This window comes from Cyprinus carpio, chromosome A4 (assembly GCF_018340385.1).
Source record: "Cyprinus carpio isolate SPL01 chromosome A4, ASM1834038v1, whole genome shotgun sequence".
NCBI classification, from domain to species: Eukaryota; Metazoa; Chordata; class Actinopteri; order Cypriniformes; family Cyprinidae; genus Cyprinus; species Cyprinus carpio.
Genome location: NC_056575.1, coordinates 9,696,240 through 9,712,352, shown reverse-complemented (window position 1 = coordinate 9,712,352; position 16,113 = coordinate 9,696,240). Strand labels below are relative to the sequence as shown.

At 35.1% G+C, this 16,113-nt stretch overlaps 2 protein-coding genes across 3 annotated transcripts in view; both read left to right on the top strand.

Annotated features, from left to right (window-relative positions):
• LOC109057221 (plexin-B2-like) overlaps window positions 1-2,824 on the top strand; it is a 37,895-nt gene extending 35,071 nt beyond the window's left edge. Inside the window, 5 exon segments of the mRNA XM_042739984.1 lie at window positions 1,085-1,232; window positions 1,327-1,391; window positions 1,482-1,557; window positions 2,023-2,097; window positions 2,226-2,824. Coding sequence (XP_042595918.1) covers window positions 1,085-1,232; window positions 1,327-1,391; window positions 1,482-1,557; window positions 2,023-2,097; window positions 2,226-2,330 — 469 coding nt within the window. The 3' untranslated portion in view covers window positions 2,331-2,824.
• A 4,893-nt stretch (window positions 2,825-7,717) lies between these two features.
• Window positions 7,718-14,139, top strand: LOC122139846 (overexpressed in colon carcinoma 1 protein homolog). 2 transcript variants are annotated; one of them, XM_042739965.1, is made up of 5 exons: window positions 7,718-7,995; window positions 9,346-9,370; window positions 10,143-10,303; window positions 12,145-12,179; window positions 13,132-14,139. In XM_042739965.1, exons 1-4 carry the CDS (start codon window positions 7,956-7,958, stop codon window positions 12,147-12,149), a joined length of 231 nt encoding a protein of 76 aa, XP_042595899.1. In that variant the 5' UTR covers window positions 7,718-7,955; the 3' UTR covers window positions 12,150-12,179; window positions 13,132-14,139. The 2 variants fall into 2 exon arrangements, with proteins under 2 accessions (XP_042595899.1, XP_042595906.1); XM_042739972.1 differs by having other exon boundaries at window positions 7,721-7,995; window positions 10,188-10,303.
• The last annotated feature ends 1,974 nt before the right edge of the window (window positions 14,140-16,113 follow it).

Genomic DNA, 16,113 nt, shown 5'->3' with positions numbered 1-16,113 from the left:
AGTATCTATTCATAACTAGGTACTTGTTCACATATCTTTACGGTTCTCACAACAATAATAATAAACCGTCCTGTGCAGCAGAGATTTGAAAACTCTGGACCAGATTAGCAGCAGATTAAATTATGCAGGCTTTGTTGAGCCCTGATAAAATATTCACAGTGTGTGTTGTTCGATGAGCGAAGACATTGACATGTGAAGTCTTTATCAGCGCACTTGAAGTGCGCACTTCTCTTTCACATCCCCTCTCTCTTCCACGCCATCGGCGGTCCATTAAATTACTCCTCTCGTTATTGTTTTGCAGAAGAACTGTGACCGCTGGGTAAGTCATGACAAAGGGTTTGATTTGTTTTCAAGGGTTTGTTCTGAGTCGAGGCCAACGGGACTCTAGTATAGACTCTTTATGGACTGCTTGCAGCTCCTTTCCCAAAAGGGCCGTTGGGATGTTGATATATTAAAATCTCACACCAAACTCTGAGATGACTTTTTTTTCTCTCTCTTTGAAAAATGATGTTCTTTGATTGAATGAGGAGGTGCTGGTACATGCATTAGATCAAGGGATTAAAAAAAACCAGCTCTGGAGGAATGAAAATATTAGCTATTACATTCCTTTAAACAAAAACAGTGCCTCATTTAAAGCAAAATGACATTTCTATTCAGTAGAGAGTTTGATGAGGTTGTCTTCATTAAGCTAAATTGGTACTTTGTGCGTAATTTAACAGATATATTTAAAAAAAAAAAAGTTTTACCTTGGGTTTTCATTTTTATCTTTAATGTTACTGACAAATCTGGGCAGGTTTTTATTAATATTTTACTTCCATCTGTGCCCTGAGTATCTTAAAAAATGTCCTTCAAACTATTTATATTTATTTTAATTAATTTTTTTTTTATTTTTGCAGTCCTACAAATTTTTTATTATTTTTTATTTTATTTGTATTTTTTGGAATTCCACCTATAAATGTTGACACAAACAATCCTTTTTTTAAATTTTCAGTTGTTTTGTTTTGTTTTGTCCTTGCAAGTCATTTAATAAGAACGCATCTGCAAATAAATAAATGTACGTGGATCTGTGTGTTTGTTCCTTCAGTCTGCCTCTCCGGTTCTGGGTGAACATTTTGAAAAACCCTCACTTCATCTTTGACGTTCATGTGACTGAAGTGGTGGATGCCTCTCTGTCCGTCATCGCCCAGACCTTCATGGACGCCTGCACCAAGACTGAGCACAAACTTACTCGGGTGAGCAGCCAGTGTTGAAGTTGTAGTTTATCAATCCTATCATTTCGTCTTGGCTTTCTGTTTCATGTTTCCTCTTTTGCTCTCTGCTTCACAGGAGTCTCCCAGCAACAAACTGCTTTATGCAAAGGAAATCTCCACTTATAAGAAGATGGTTGATGAGTAGGTTTCTGTTCTGTTCATCAGTTAGTACATGTGTAATCACAGTTGAAAAAACAACAACAACACACTCATGTTCTCTGTGCTCTTTAGTTATTATAAAGGCATCCGTCAGATGGTTCCAGTCAGTGACCAAGACATGAACACACACCTTGCAGAAGTTTCACGTGTAAGTTTGTTTATTCATTAAGTTTATTATTTATTTCATGTAATTTGTTTTATTGTTTTATTTTTATATTGTGTCATTTTATTTTTAGTCATTATCTTATTTTAGTATTTCCTTGTATTTTCAAATTTGTATCATTTTGTCATTTTTATTGTTGTATTTTTATTTAATATAATTTGCATTTTATTTTGTTTTATTAATAAATGTATCATTTCAAGTTCATATTGTATTTTATGCAATTTTTATTTTTATTTTTCATTTTTATATTTTGTGATTTTAATATTTTGTATTTTTTCATATTTTTTTTTATTTTAGTAGTTTTTTTTATTGAATGTCATGTATATTTTTCTCATTTTTATTAAATTTTTTAATTTGATGTAATTTTTTTATTTATTATTATATTGTATTTTATTTTATTTCATGCATGTTACTGTAAAACGGCAAATTTAACTCCTTATCTTTCTCTAGTCTCATACAGATACATTGAATACCCAGGTTGCATTGCACCAGCTTTACCAGTATGCCAGCAAGTACTATGATGGGGTAGGTGTTGTTACATATCAGAGTATGTGTTGAACTCCAGCCATTTCTATACCTGCACACATACAGTACTCTGGTACACTTTATAAGTAAACGGTACAAATTTCTGTCTCTTGCCTCTCCATCCATAGATCATCTCATCGCTGGAGGACGATCCTGCCGCCCAGAGCAAACAGCTGACCCTCAGACTGCAGCAGATCGCCGCCGCATTGGAGAATAAAGTGACCGACCTTTAGTGGAGGAGGAGCCCAGACTCAAGAAAGGAGATGAAGTGCTACTAAATCCAAGACAGAGCTCAATTTAATGGGCTCAAATATAAGAACAGACCTTCTGGAGGACTCTGGTTTAAGGAGCCTCTGCTCCGTTAAGTGAAAGATAAAGACTAATTGCAGACCCTTCCTCTCCACACGGTTTTCAGCTTTGCTCAGAGGGACCAGTATAATATACTCTGACCTGAGGGGAACATCATAACCGTCGAGGAGAGCAAAAGCTCACTGTGGTACTACTCAGATCTGCACCTGCACAATGAAAACCCAACATTTATTTTTGTGTTCTGCTATGCCAATAATCAAATGTTCAGTATATTCTTCCTGTGTAGATGAATTAAAATAGTATTATATGTAAATATATTTTTACACTCAAGGCTGCAAGAGGCTTTAGACAAAAGAGATTGATTATTGTTTCTGTGGAAGGCCACTGGTTTTTTTTTCCTGTGTATTTTAAGTGCCACTCTCATTCCTGTGCAATGATGATTTCACATCCTGTGGGTTCTTTGATGCCGTTGGCTCACGGTTCAGTTTGTGGTACCACTATCGGTTTGTATAGGTGTTTGTGATGCTGACGTCCGAGCCAGTGCTTCTTTTGTCCCTCCCAAATTTTTTTAGTGTATTTATCATTGATTGCATAAAGTAATGTCATCAAGTCCGATTCTAATTTAGCCAAAGCGCAAAAGAACAGGCCATAATTTCTGAGCGTTTGTCCACTTCTCAGAAACACAGCGAAAGTGCATTTGATCCATGACACACAGACACTCAGAACAAAGGCCACGGAAGCTTTCATCTCCCTTTGCTTTGGTGCCTGATCCAGCAGTTGCGTTTTTATGTTTTGTACCATCTTTGCTTTTATGTATGTGCACTTTGACACACAGCTTGCCTTATTTTATGACACAGTTATGATTTTGTATTTTAAATCAACAATATTTGATTTTATCAAGGAAGTTTGCATTGCTGGTTGCCTTTCTAAAGAAATAAGTTACACATGTATGGTAGAGAATTTTATTGAATGTAATAATGAAATAAGAATGTGACTTTGCCTTAACAGCAATAGTTTGGACTGAGAGCTACTCATTTGCCAATTAAATCATCATATCCTAGAATTTAAATTTTGTTAATTGGTACTATTTTATTTTGAAAACAAACTTTTTTCTTACTTTCTTTTTTTAAATGTTATATTTTTATTTAGAGCTTACCAAAGTTTAAATAAATTTTTTGCAGCTGTCCGCTTAAAGTTTAATTTTATTTTTTTAAAAGCTATAATGGTAAGGCAGCTGATGGTAAGTCGTCTAATAGAATCTGTAAATGGTACGGTTTTCCTACCTGTATGTTCTGACTCAAATGTGTCCAACACTTCACACTCTTAATGGCAGAAGGGTAATGAGGACAATATTGTTTCTTCATGAACTACACTAGTGTGACTTGTGTTGCCTTTGGTAGGTGGTGACAAAGTCACACTGCAGCCAATTAGAGGCTGGCACCGCCAATTCTGAGCATGATGGACACAGCAGGAAATGCCTTTGAACTGTAAATATAGACCAACTGCCAAGATTTCATATTCTTCTCTCCTTTATCTCGCTCTTCCTGCCAATTCTTCTGTGTTGTCTAGCTATGACCGTGTCAGTGGCTTATTGTAAAGCTTCTTGTTTGCCTTTCCTTACCAGGTAGTGCCTTACAAATACGAGTTATAATGATCAATTGTGTGGTGATTGTATCTGCATTAAAATTGCAATAGGGTCCTTAGTCATGTTTCTGTGTTTTTGTGAGAATTGATTGCTACTTCTTTAAATGTATGTGTTGGCCTGTTAGTCTAGAGATAAATACTAAAGGAAGAAATTGTAGCTGTGATGCATGTAGATTAGGATGCCATCACATTAACTTACAGAAATATATTTTTAAAAGCCTAATAACAAAAAACTAATATAAATGTCAAAATCACATTAAAACATTTCTAAAAATAAATAAATAAATAAATAAATGATGTGAAAATAAAAGCTCATCAATGTTAATAAAAACTATAATAGTATATAAATATGAAGTAACACTGTTTTACAGGAACTCAAATGCACTGTGTGTGTTGATATTCAGTACAACAGCACTCTTTCTTGTGTATTTTTCTTTTTTCTCTGCCAACAAAAATAGTACCAAATAAAGTCAGGTTTTTTTTTTCTTTACATGTTGGCAAGGAACACTGACTGAAATCCGGTCTGGAACGGAGCATGTCGGTGGTGCAGAAAATGTATAATTGTTTAGTTGTTTGTGCACTGGATCTGACCAGTCATGGTTAAGAATAAGAATTTAAAAAAAAAGAGGATTGCAAAACCCCTCTCTCCTTATAGCCCTCCACACGGTTAAATATTTCACTTTATTTTTAAGTAGGCATTAATAGTTGTTTTCTCCTGAATGGTCCTGCCTGAAGGCATGAGAGATTTCAGGGTAAACTAGGACACAGATCACTTCCTGTCCCCGGTGTGAGTCAAACATAGACATACAGTATGTTTGTTAATTCCAACATAAAGACGAAGCTGTGACGCCATTTACTGAAGGCCAACAAGCTAAAGGACATTAAATTAGATGTTGTGTGCTGGAGTTGTTTGTTCACTTCACTATCCAGCTATTTTCAGGTGCTTTCCTCTTCAGGTTCTGCCTATTAAACCTCTTTTTCCTCCCCATTTTGTGAGGTTTATTTTGAATGTTGGTGCTCTGTTCCAGGAATAGAATGCCAGTGTCACATTTGTTTACCTACTGTAAATGAGCTATAAACACTTGTTAACAACGTTGATATACTGCCCTCTGCTGCACAAATCATTCACTACACCCATTCTAGACAAAGAAGGAGGGAAAAATCAATTAATCATGTTCCTGCGATATCATTAACCTCCTGTGATGGGAAAGTATAAAAAAAAAAAAAAAGTGTGGGATATCATTTGATTATGTTTATGGCGTAATAGTCCAAGGTCTAAATGGAGTTGTAGACTGACCTGATGACTCTAAAGCATTAAGCGTTCTCAGGGAGTTTTAAGCTAATGTAAGTGGAGGCACATGGTGAAGAGAAGTATAGCTTGTGTAAAGGCCAAGTGTATGACTCACTACCGGGTGAATACAGAGAGAGAGAATAAGAAAATAAGTTATATTCTAAAATGTATCCACCGTAAAATGAAGACAACTTTACAGATCTAATCAGTAGTTGCTATCCACACGCAGTCAAATAACTATGGTCGCCTGTTTCCACCATGGAATATAAATAAATAAAAAGTTATTGTGACTTTTTATTTCACAATTCAGACAGAAATGCAAGATATAAAGTCCAAGATATGACTCTCAATTCTGAAGAAAAAAGTCAGAATTGCAAGATAAAAACATTCTTGCAATTCTGAGTTTACATCTCACAGTAGTTGTTGTTGTTGTTTTTGTTTTTGTTGTTTTTCCCACCACGAAAAAAAAGAAGTGACTTATCTCACAATTCTGAAGATCTTACAGATCTGAGTTTGTCAACAAGCTTCCACAGATAACAGATAAAGCACAGTGCTGTAGTCTTTATTCTTTTCTGATGCTCTGTGTGGCGTTGTTGATTTCACTGATCATATCTTCTAGCCATCTGATCACTAAAGTGTCCTTTTTTTCTTCTTTGTCTTGCGTTGTACAGAGAGACCCATTTCCACCCATAGCAGCACGTATAATTAGTCAATGTCCTCACCTGCTGCCTGCTAAAACAACTGGCAAAAGGCTGATAGCATGGATACTGAGACATTTACTGTGTGATGCTGAATCCTGCTCCTAATAAGCTACAATCCATCTACTGTTTATTTGTCATTCTACCATTTTCACATGCAACATACTTCTGTCTAGTTACATCACTGTAATTATTGTGGTATTTATCTGCAGTTCTCAACCTTTGTAACTTAAAGGGATAGTTCACCCAAAAATGAAAATTTGATGTTTATCTGCTTACCCCCAGGGCATCCAAGATGTAGGTTGACTTTGTTTCTTCAGTAGAACACAAATGGTGATTTTTAACTCCAGCTGTTGCAGTCTCTCAGCTGTATAATGCATGGCAATGATGACAAAATCTATGAAAGTAAAAAAAAAAAAAAAAAAAAAAAACATGCACAGACAAATCCAAATTAAACCCTGCGGCTTGTGACGATACATTGATGTGTAAAGACACAAAACGATCAGTCTGTGCAAGAAACTGAACAGTATTTATATTATTTTTTACCTCTGATTCACGCAATCTCTCTCAAGTCTATCAAGTGGTTCATTGACACTCCTAATTGAGATTGTAGATAGAGTATCAACGGTCCACTTGAGAGATAGGTGGTGATAATGCACTTATAAGTCTGCGATCCGCCATAAAGCAAGAAGAAGAAGAAGAAGATTCCTCAGGCACCTGCTGCTGTGAAGCACGTTCACAAGAGTTCTAACAGTTCGGACATTGTGTGAAAAGGTAAAAAACTATATAAATACTATTAAGTTTCTTGCACAGACCGATCTTTTTGTGTCTTTACACATCCATTTATCGTCACGAGGCGCAGGATTTAATTTGTATTTGTCTGTGCATGTCCTTTTTACTCTCATAGATTTTGTTACCATTGCCATGCATTATTAGACTGTGAGACTGCAACAGCTGGAGTTAAAAATCAAGTCACCTACATCTTGGATGCCCTGGGGGTAAGCAGATAAACAGCAAATTTTCATTTTTGGTTGAACTATCCCTTTAAAGATAATATTTATATTTAGAAATAGTAATAATATGCAAGTTGCAAAGCATACAAAATGTTAGTGTACATTTTAGAAAATATGTTGGTTTTATTTGAATTGTTTAGTTATTATTATTATTATTATTATTAATAATAATAAATTTGTGCTGCAAAATTATTATTGTTCTTATATTTATTACATATTAATATACTTTATATGTCAATGTATTTATTAATATGCAAAATGCAAAAAAGTGGTGAAAATGTCTTATAATTATTAAAAATAAACATTATTATTATTATGTTATATATTAATATACATGTTCATATATTAACTATAATTTGTTATAACTGAATTTTTTTTTGCAAGTTTGCTTTGACCCCTGGTTAAGAACCACTAATCTAAAGAGAATGTGAAATTGCACACATTGCATTTTTTTTTATTGTTATTAGCTTTGCCTTTAATTCCAACAGTGTTATCACTCCTCTTCCTGACACACACACACACACACACACACACACACACACACACACACACACACACACACACACACACACACACACACAATCTCTGTTACCTGGGCAACCTTGCCAGGGTGGAGGAATAATTCTTACCACCTACATTTACCTCCTCTCTCTCTCTCTCTCTCTCTCTCTCTCTCTCTCTCTCTCTCTCAAGGGAAGTGCAGGAAGTATAGCAGCTCAGACACATTCAGACTCAGCCATCAGACTGCACTTCCCTTATCCTCACTTTCTCCTCATCCCTCCATTCATCGTTCTCCCGACCAATTCCAGTAATCTCTGTCTCTTTCCCTCTTGTCACTCCCCCTCAGCACTGTCTGTCTCTCCTGTTTCCATCTCTTTGATCGACTTTGACTAAGTTTAAAGCATGGGCTGTGGGAATTCCACCTCTGCCAGCACAGCTGCAGGTAAGTGTGCTGCTTTTCTACCTTTTCGTCTGTGTGCACAAGTGTGTGTGTGAATCTGTTTGTTGTTGTGTGTGGGCTCTGTAAACAAGCCCATGTCTGCTCATGTGAGTTTAGCCATCCAGTCATCTTTCTCTCCCCCACAAACCATTGGCTGCTGGCCAGATGCTCTCATTTTGTGAATGGGAGTTCTGAGTGTCTGTCAGGACTGAATCTTTCACACATCTAGATTCAGTCAATCCTTATAGATTAACTGGATCATATATATATCCAACAGTTGTTTAATGGCTAGAAGTAAAGAGAGTTTTCTTGAGTGGGGTCAATTCTTAGTGCCTGGAGGTACATTGAGACTAAATTATATTCATGAATGGTGTTTGTTTACACCACTGTGAAGGGATTGCATGGTCTATGAACCTCTTACGAGACTGATGTGTCTCTCTCGGCTGGACGTGGATGAGCGCGCGTGTGTGTGTGTGTGAACGTTCTGTCCTCAGTCCTTCTTCAGAAATCAGCAGAGTTAGATGGCAATCTGAACAGCGCTCCAGTATGAGTCATCTCACATGGGTACACACACACATATATAAACAGGAGCCATGGCAGGAATGGGCATGAATAAATATGAACTGCTTTGTGAGGGTCTTAGTGGAGTCATCAAACACACTGTCATTTTGAATAGCCTTTTAAGCATTACAGGGCTATTAAAAGATGTTATTTGCATTGTAAATAAAGACTTGTGTCTGCAGGAATTTATGGATTTTAGCTAGATTGTACCTTACAACAATTTGTTTCCATTTATTTCAAATTGTTAGAATATTAGTTTATAATCAAAGTATATCTTAACAAAATGTAATGTAATGTAATGACTGATTGTACTGTAATGATATAATGAAGTCTATGGTCTAATATTTCTGTGGAGAGCTAGCCAATATGTATTTTTGTATTCATATATGATATTAATAGACACACAACCACCTGTCAGTTAACTTTAAGAACTGTACTTGCGCGCACGCACACACATTAGTGTTCGCTGATGACTCATAGTTTGATTGACCAGACATTGGATGGAGCTCTTGCCATATCAGCAAATGACAAATCTGCCCAACAACACTTTCCCTATAGCTTTATTACAATGTAATAACACAATAATGACATATTTATTACTTACACTGATTTTTAATCAATCCATTTTTAATCAATCCGTTTTCTTTCAAACAGTGGAAATGTCAGTTAAGCAGATTCAAGAGAGTTATAAATATGTTCTTTTAAAATTATTTAGTGTGTAAACTGTATACTGTAAATAATGATCAAGGAACATGTGGCATGACTAATTTGTGTGTTTGTTTATTTCCACAGGTCCATCTGAGTCAGCCAAAGATGTGTGAGTATTACCAGGGCAGCAAAAATATACCGTGGCACCCATAGTTTTCACATAATAATAAAAAAATAAAATGTAAATGCATATACTGTATGCACAGATGCAATGAAATGTGATGGTTAAACTTTAACAATTATATTAATTACAGTTATTATATTATAAGAATGAGAGGATAAGATGAACAGGAGGGAAGATATTAGTTATCCTCGCAGTGCCCTTCAGTTTTTGGAACTGCTTGCCAATCAATTTGCCTTCTTAGAAAAAAAACAAACAAACAAAAAAAAACATTGTGGGGTTTTGAACACTGCTTTCATTTTCCAAACAGTTCCTGGAATTATTCTCTCACATCTGAACAACAAGCACCCACACAGCAGGACAGAGTCTTGCGTGCACATATCAAGTCCTTGACTGCCACTAAAAAACACACTCACCTCACACCATCACTGAAACATCATAGATGTTCACAAAAGTCTCTTTTGAGAACAGTATTAGACTTGCCATACTAAAAGCTCTGCTAATCAATTCTCAGAGCTTCTAATCAAGGTTCTCTGTAGGATAATCTCTCCAATCTCCTCAACCCAATTCGATGCATGACCCCTCAAGATTTAATGGACCATACAATTTACCAGATATGATACTCAAATTGTGTTCAGTCGAATGCAATCATTTATACTCCAGAGCTGCTAAAAGGTTTGTTGCTATTGAGAATTTTACAGTAATATGGATAATAAAGCAACAAACTTTTCTAAGTTGTGCTTTTTGCCTCTTACATCAGCCCATTGGATCATCTCTTGGTTCTGTTCTGGTTCTGGGCCCACAGGCAAGACGATTCATCTATGGATGATGAAAAGAGGAGGAACTATGGTGGAGTGTATGTGGGCTTACCTGCAGACCTCAGCAACGTGGCTACCGGACAAACACCCTCCACACACAAAGGTGAGAAACAGACCCAGTGATGCATGCACTTCCTTCCACAGGTGTCTTCTGTAAAAAAAAAAAACACATTCATAGACATGACGTTACTTCTCCGCAGACATTTTATTGATTGTAACCATGATATAGAACGACTTAACATGTACAGTATAAGCACTGAAGAAGTGAAAGTTTCTCGCCGTGTGTCACATTTGGGTTTAAATGAGGAATTTGACCTTTCGTGTTTTCTGTATTTTTATTTTTATTATTTTTTTTTTTTTTTTTTTTTTTTTGGTACAATGTTTATAAATGGTATTTTTGCCTGAGGTGGTATTGTAATTAATTTTCGATGTTAAGGTGGAGTCTGTGGATTTGTTAATCACCTGATGTCTGTCGTTTGTTATATAATCATTGAAAAACAAAGAATTGTTACACTGATGAAGACAGATAGCTGAAATGTTTGTTTTCCTCTGCTTTGATTTAAATAAAAGACTTTAGAGTGCAGACCTTTTGTTATGTTTGAAGAAATATAAGTCTTGGCACTTAATTAAGCTGGGAGAGCACAATGATTTGTATTGATTAGGTTTTAGCTAATGAAAGAAAATGTAAATTTTTTTTTTTTTTTTTTTTTTTTTTACAGTCAGTGTCAAACAATCAAAATGCAGAACAGGTGCCTAATGAAGGTTAAAAAGAATTAAAACTTAACTGTTTAGATGTAAAAAATAAATAAAAATAAAAAAATCCCAACACAAAATCCCAATCCAGAATGCTTATTTTATGATGATGTCATTGTTGTCAGTGTAGTAATAGTCAGAGGAAAATTAATATCCAGGACATATAGTGGTGTTCAAATCTCGGGACACATTTTTTTTTTTAGTTCAAGTGTTAATTTGATGCTGTCTTAAACCAGAACAGTGGCATTATGTTTTAAGTCGAAAATAGACCTACTTATGAATTTTGTACCTTGTTTCTCTCCTTACCTTGTTAATCCAATGAGAGAGACACATTTTAAAAGAGAAAGAAGGCTAGAGGAAGTGTGTGTGTGTCTGCAGTCAGAACAAAGTTTCTTCAGTGTCCTAAGAATCGGCCTCCTCTTCCTGAAACTTGTTACTCACACAATGGAAACCAATTTCCTCAGTTCACTCTGGTCTCATGTAAAGAATTAATAGAGACATGGAGAATTCTAAAAAATTAAATAATAAAAATCTGAAATTAAAGCAATGACTTATATTTAGGACTGCAGTGTGAGTTAGGACACTTTATGTGTGTGTGTGTGTGTGTGTGTGTGTGTGTGTGTGTGTGTTGGTGTGTTGGGTGAGTTGTTCCTGGAGGCTCTGGGATGTGTTAATTGGAGAAACATCTCTCCGCAGGGAAAGCGGAAAGTGCGGAGTACCAAAAAGAGTGCTAACAAAGCTAAAGGTTTGTGTGTGAGGGGAAGAGCATCAGTGTTGTTATTGGTAACAAAAACTACATTTATTAAAAATCATTTTCAGTAATTGAAATAAATGAAATATAATTATTAAATAAAAAAAGATTTTTGAAAAGCTAAAATTACTAAACATAAAATAATAACTAATTAAAGCTTTAAAGAAATATTTTTAAAAAATGTTAGAAAAAATTAGGTGAGAAAACCGTGCAACAAAATTACTTAAAACTTAACTACTTAATTACTAAAACATATAAAAATAAAAGTTTGTTCAAAATAACAACAAATATTATAACAGTATATGAATAATACTATAAAAACACAGATGTGCAGATGTGCGTATGATGTAAGCTGGGTCAGCCGCCGCCTATGGAGAAAGTTTTCACCTTGTATGCATGTATGTGTATGTACATAAACTAATGCATATTTTCTTCAACAGAATAATGATATTCAGAGCTGAAGGCACAGATGAAGGTAAGCCCATCTTTGCTTTCTTACAACTTCAAAGTATATCACTTCTTAAACTAAATCATTATTGATTTAATAGCATTGTGGCTTAAAATTCTTACAAATTTGTGTGTTTAATTTGACATCTTTTAAAAAGCAAAGCAAACAACATAAATCATATGACGAAATGAGCTGCCTACTGTACATAGGTAGCTAGCTTTTTAGGGAACCTAACTGTAATAAGTGACTGATTTGGAATGCTGTGCAGCAACTCTGTGTGACACGAATCAATTGATTTCAGTGGAATTTGACATTAGCATGTCACTAAGCTAACAGTGGATTTTCTTTACTAAGCTTATTGAAGAAGGATGTATGTTATTCATTCTGCCTGAAAATTCAGTTTAAACAAGGTAATTGACATCCATTTGGAACAGATGTTGTGTCTGACGTACCTTTAAAATGCTGCTTAAAAAGAAAGGTTCCGAAAGGGGGGCTTCATAGCAATGCATAGAAGAACCATTTTTGGTTCCCCAAAGTGAACCGTACTTAAAAGAATAATTTCATTTGTCATTGTAAAGAAAGTTTTAATAATCTAAAGAACCTTTTCCCACCACACCCTTAAAAATTAAAGGTTCTTTGAAGAACCTTTAACATCCATTTAACCTTCGATTGCACAGTAAAGGTTCTTTAAATTGGAAAAAAGTTATTTAGATTATGAAACTATTTTTCACACTAAGACAAAAAATGGTTCTTTTAAGAACTGAAAGGTTCTTTTGGGTTGTTGTTGCATGGTTATGAAAACCCTCTTTTAGTATTTGTATTTTAAAGAGTATATTGTGGACTGCAAAGATTTCATGGCTGTTCAAGGTTCTTCATGGCCATTTACTATCTTTTGGATTTTTTATTTATTTATTTATTGGACAGTTACATAATGTATTTGTGTGTACCTTGACTTCTCACTTTCTTATTTAACTCACAGGGCTTTCCGGAGGGAATTTTGGCTGAAAAGTGCTGTGTAATAATCTCAACAGGACGCAATTTTCTTCATCGGTGATTGGCTCGCTGGGACATGCTGGAATCCTCTGAGAGCCAATCATCTAATTGAACTCTCTGGAAACTGGAACTCAGAATTAGTTCTGATGACAAGGTCAGAGGTCAAAGACAAATCTGATAATGTTAGCATCACTCAGCTACCAGCACCTTGTTTCTCAGGACAATGACACACAGGTGTTAATGACAATCACAGAGCAATGAAGATGCTGTAAATGTGTCTCTGAGCTCAAACCTTTCCCCTCACAATGTTGCTCTCTGTGTCACATGTTTATTAAGAGGTTTCACAAGATGTTTTCAAGTGGGTAATGGGACTCTTAAGGCACTTTTTATGCACTTATGAGTCTGTGTTTTTGTTTTTTCACTCTTTCAACATGATTCACATCCTTTCAGACACTCTTCTCTAGTCTTAACAATAAGCATGTATTAGAAAAATCCATTTGGTGAGTGTCATGTTTGCAAGATGACTAAAGTAGTACAGTACATGAAGTGCCTTTGAAGGAGCTTGTTGCTGGTCTATCAGGTGAGTCCTCAAGCCCTGTACTGTCTTCTGGAGGTGAAATCAAGGATTATGTGTTTGTGATTTGGTTTAAAGTCCCTCCATCTCGGTAATCCAATTAGAGTGACCCAGTGAGAGCCTCTCAAGAACAAGTTTTAAAATGAGTGTGTCTGTGCTAGCAGTGCTTGACCTGAGAGAACTCCGAGGACTGCGTAAGTAGGCTAGTGCTCACACATTTCAGCATCAGGTCAGCTGGAACACACACACTCCTGGGACACAGGGGAAAAGAGATGAGGAGAGAAAGACAGAGAGTGATAGAAAGAAAGGGACTGCTTGAGCCAGACTGTGTCACAGTGGGTGCTGAATGAGGGATCCTGAGGGATGGCAGGATGTGAGCCGACACTGTGACACGGGTTCTAGCTGAACTCCCATGACTACCGTGAAAGTTTCCCAAAAAAAGAAAGTTTGTGTTGTAATTTATTTGTTTTTTTTTATTTATTTGCTTTTATGTTTTTTTTTTCCTTTTTGTTTTTTTTTTATTTTGTGTTTTTGAAGAATGTACTGGTCAAATAATTACCATAAAACATCATAAAAGTAATATTGTTGTTAGTATTATTCTTTTAGATTTTAAATTTAAGTTTGGGGTCAATAAGATTCTTTTAAAGAAATAAGTGTCTCATGCTCACCAAGGCTGCATTTATTTGATCAAAATACAGCAAAACAGTAATATTTTGAAATATTATTACAGTTTAAAAGAACTCTGTTATAATATATTTTAAAATGTAATTTATTCATGTTAAGGAATAAAGCCATTATTCCAGTCATCAGTGTCACATGATCCTTCAGAAATCTTTCTAATATGCTGATTTGCTGCTCAAGAAACATTTCTTATTATTCTGAATGTTGAAAACAGTTATGCTTAACATATTTGTGGAAACCATTATACCCTTTTTCATGAATCTTTGATGTTCAAAGTTTTTTAAAATAAACAATATTTATTTGAAATCGAAATCTGCTGTAACATCATATATGTCTTTACTGTCATTTTGAAAAATAAATAAATAAATAAATAAAATCTTTCTGACCCCAAACTTTTGGATGGCAATATGTGTTTATATATGTATATACACTGTATATATAAGATAATATATGATTGTATGAATGTTTTTGTTCTATTTTTAGGTGTAGATGAGATTCAGTTCTTTTAAATCTGAAGTACATTTGCACCTGTCTTCTCACACATCTCAAGTGTGTGACAGCTCTTTCACACATCACAAATGAGAGATTCTAAAAATGAGCGTGTTCCTCAGGTGCAGCTCTCACCAGCAACTTCACATGCAAAGCAGTAGATTCTTGTAAAATGTTGTACTCCAAACCCTTTTTCTTTGCTGCTTGAGTGGCTACAGTGCCACCAGCAACTCTTCTGAGTGACAGTTCAAAGGCAAAATGTCCGGTGTGATTGCTCTGGTGATTTCCATTCATTTTTCTAGAAAGGTGTAGCACAATGGCTCTGTTAAAGCATTGCTCTTTGTTTGAGAGCAGTAACACTGGTTGATTGATTACAAATGGCATTTTAAATCTCAATTATGCCCAATTATGTACTCAGGAATTACAAAAAACTCCAAAATGTGTTTTTTTTATGCTCATTTAAATTAATTCAGAGTAACATAAATATTATTATTACATAATACTGTCATATCAAAAGGTCTTTAATTTCAACATGATGTTAATAAAAGTGAAATTAATCTGATTTTGAAATGAGTTATTGTACAGGCCATGATAAACAATGACATTTCTGTTGTAATCTCACACACAAGTGACTGAGTTCAGTTTTGCATGCAGTATGAATCTCTATCACCTGTACTTGTTCTGTAATGGTTGTTAGCTCTCATAATGGACTAATTCATTCTGCCAGAACCTGTGCACAATGAGCTCTCTTTCTCCAATGTGCTTTATAATCTACCATTAGAAATGAATTGTGAACAGCCTTTTCCTGTGCTGCATTTCATTACTGCTGCCAATGTCTGTTTGTTCCTTTTATATCAGTCTCTTTATGTTTGATTAAAGAGGCACTTGCTAATAATACTGGTATAATACTTAGTGAATTTTATATTACACTGCTGTCTGGAACACATGATTCAATTCATATCCATATTTTATATAATTATTATTATTGTGTATTGTATTATATATATTACAGTTGTTACTTCATTATTGTAGGGCAAAAAAAAAAAAAAGGCAAAAAATAGAGGGTACATATTATTTGTTATTGTATGGGACTACATACATTTTCAAACCCATCCTCTTTGTCAGTTTCACATATTATTTTTTTTTTTTCCCCCATCAGAGAGCTGGTTAGCTCTATTTAGATGTGAGGCAGTTCTGTGTCTGCAGGGAGACTGGAGTCTCACT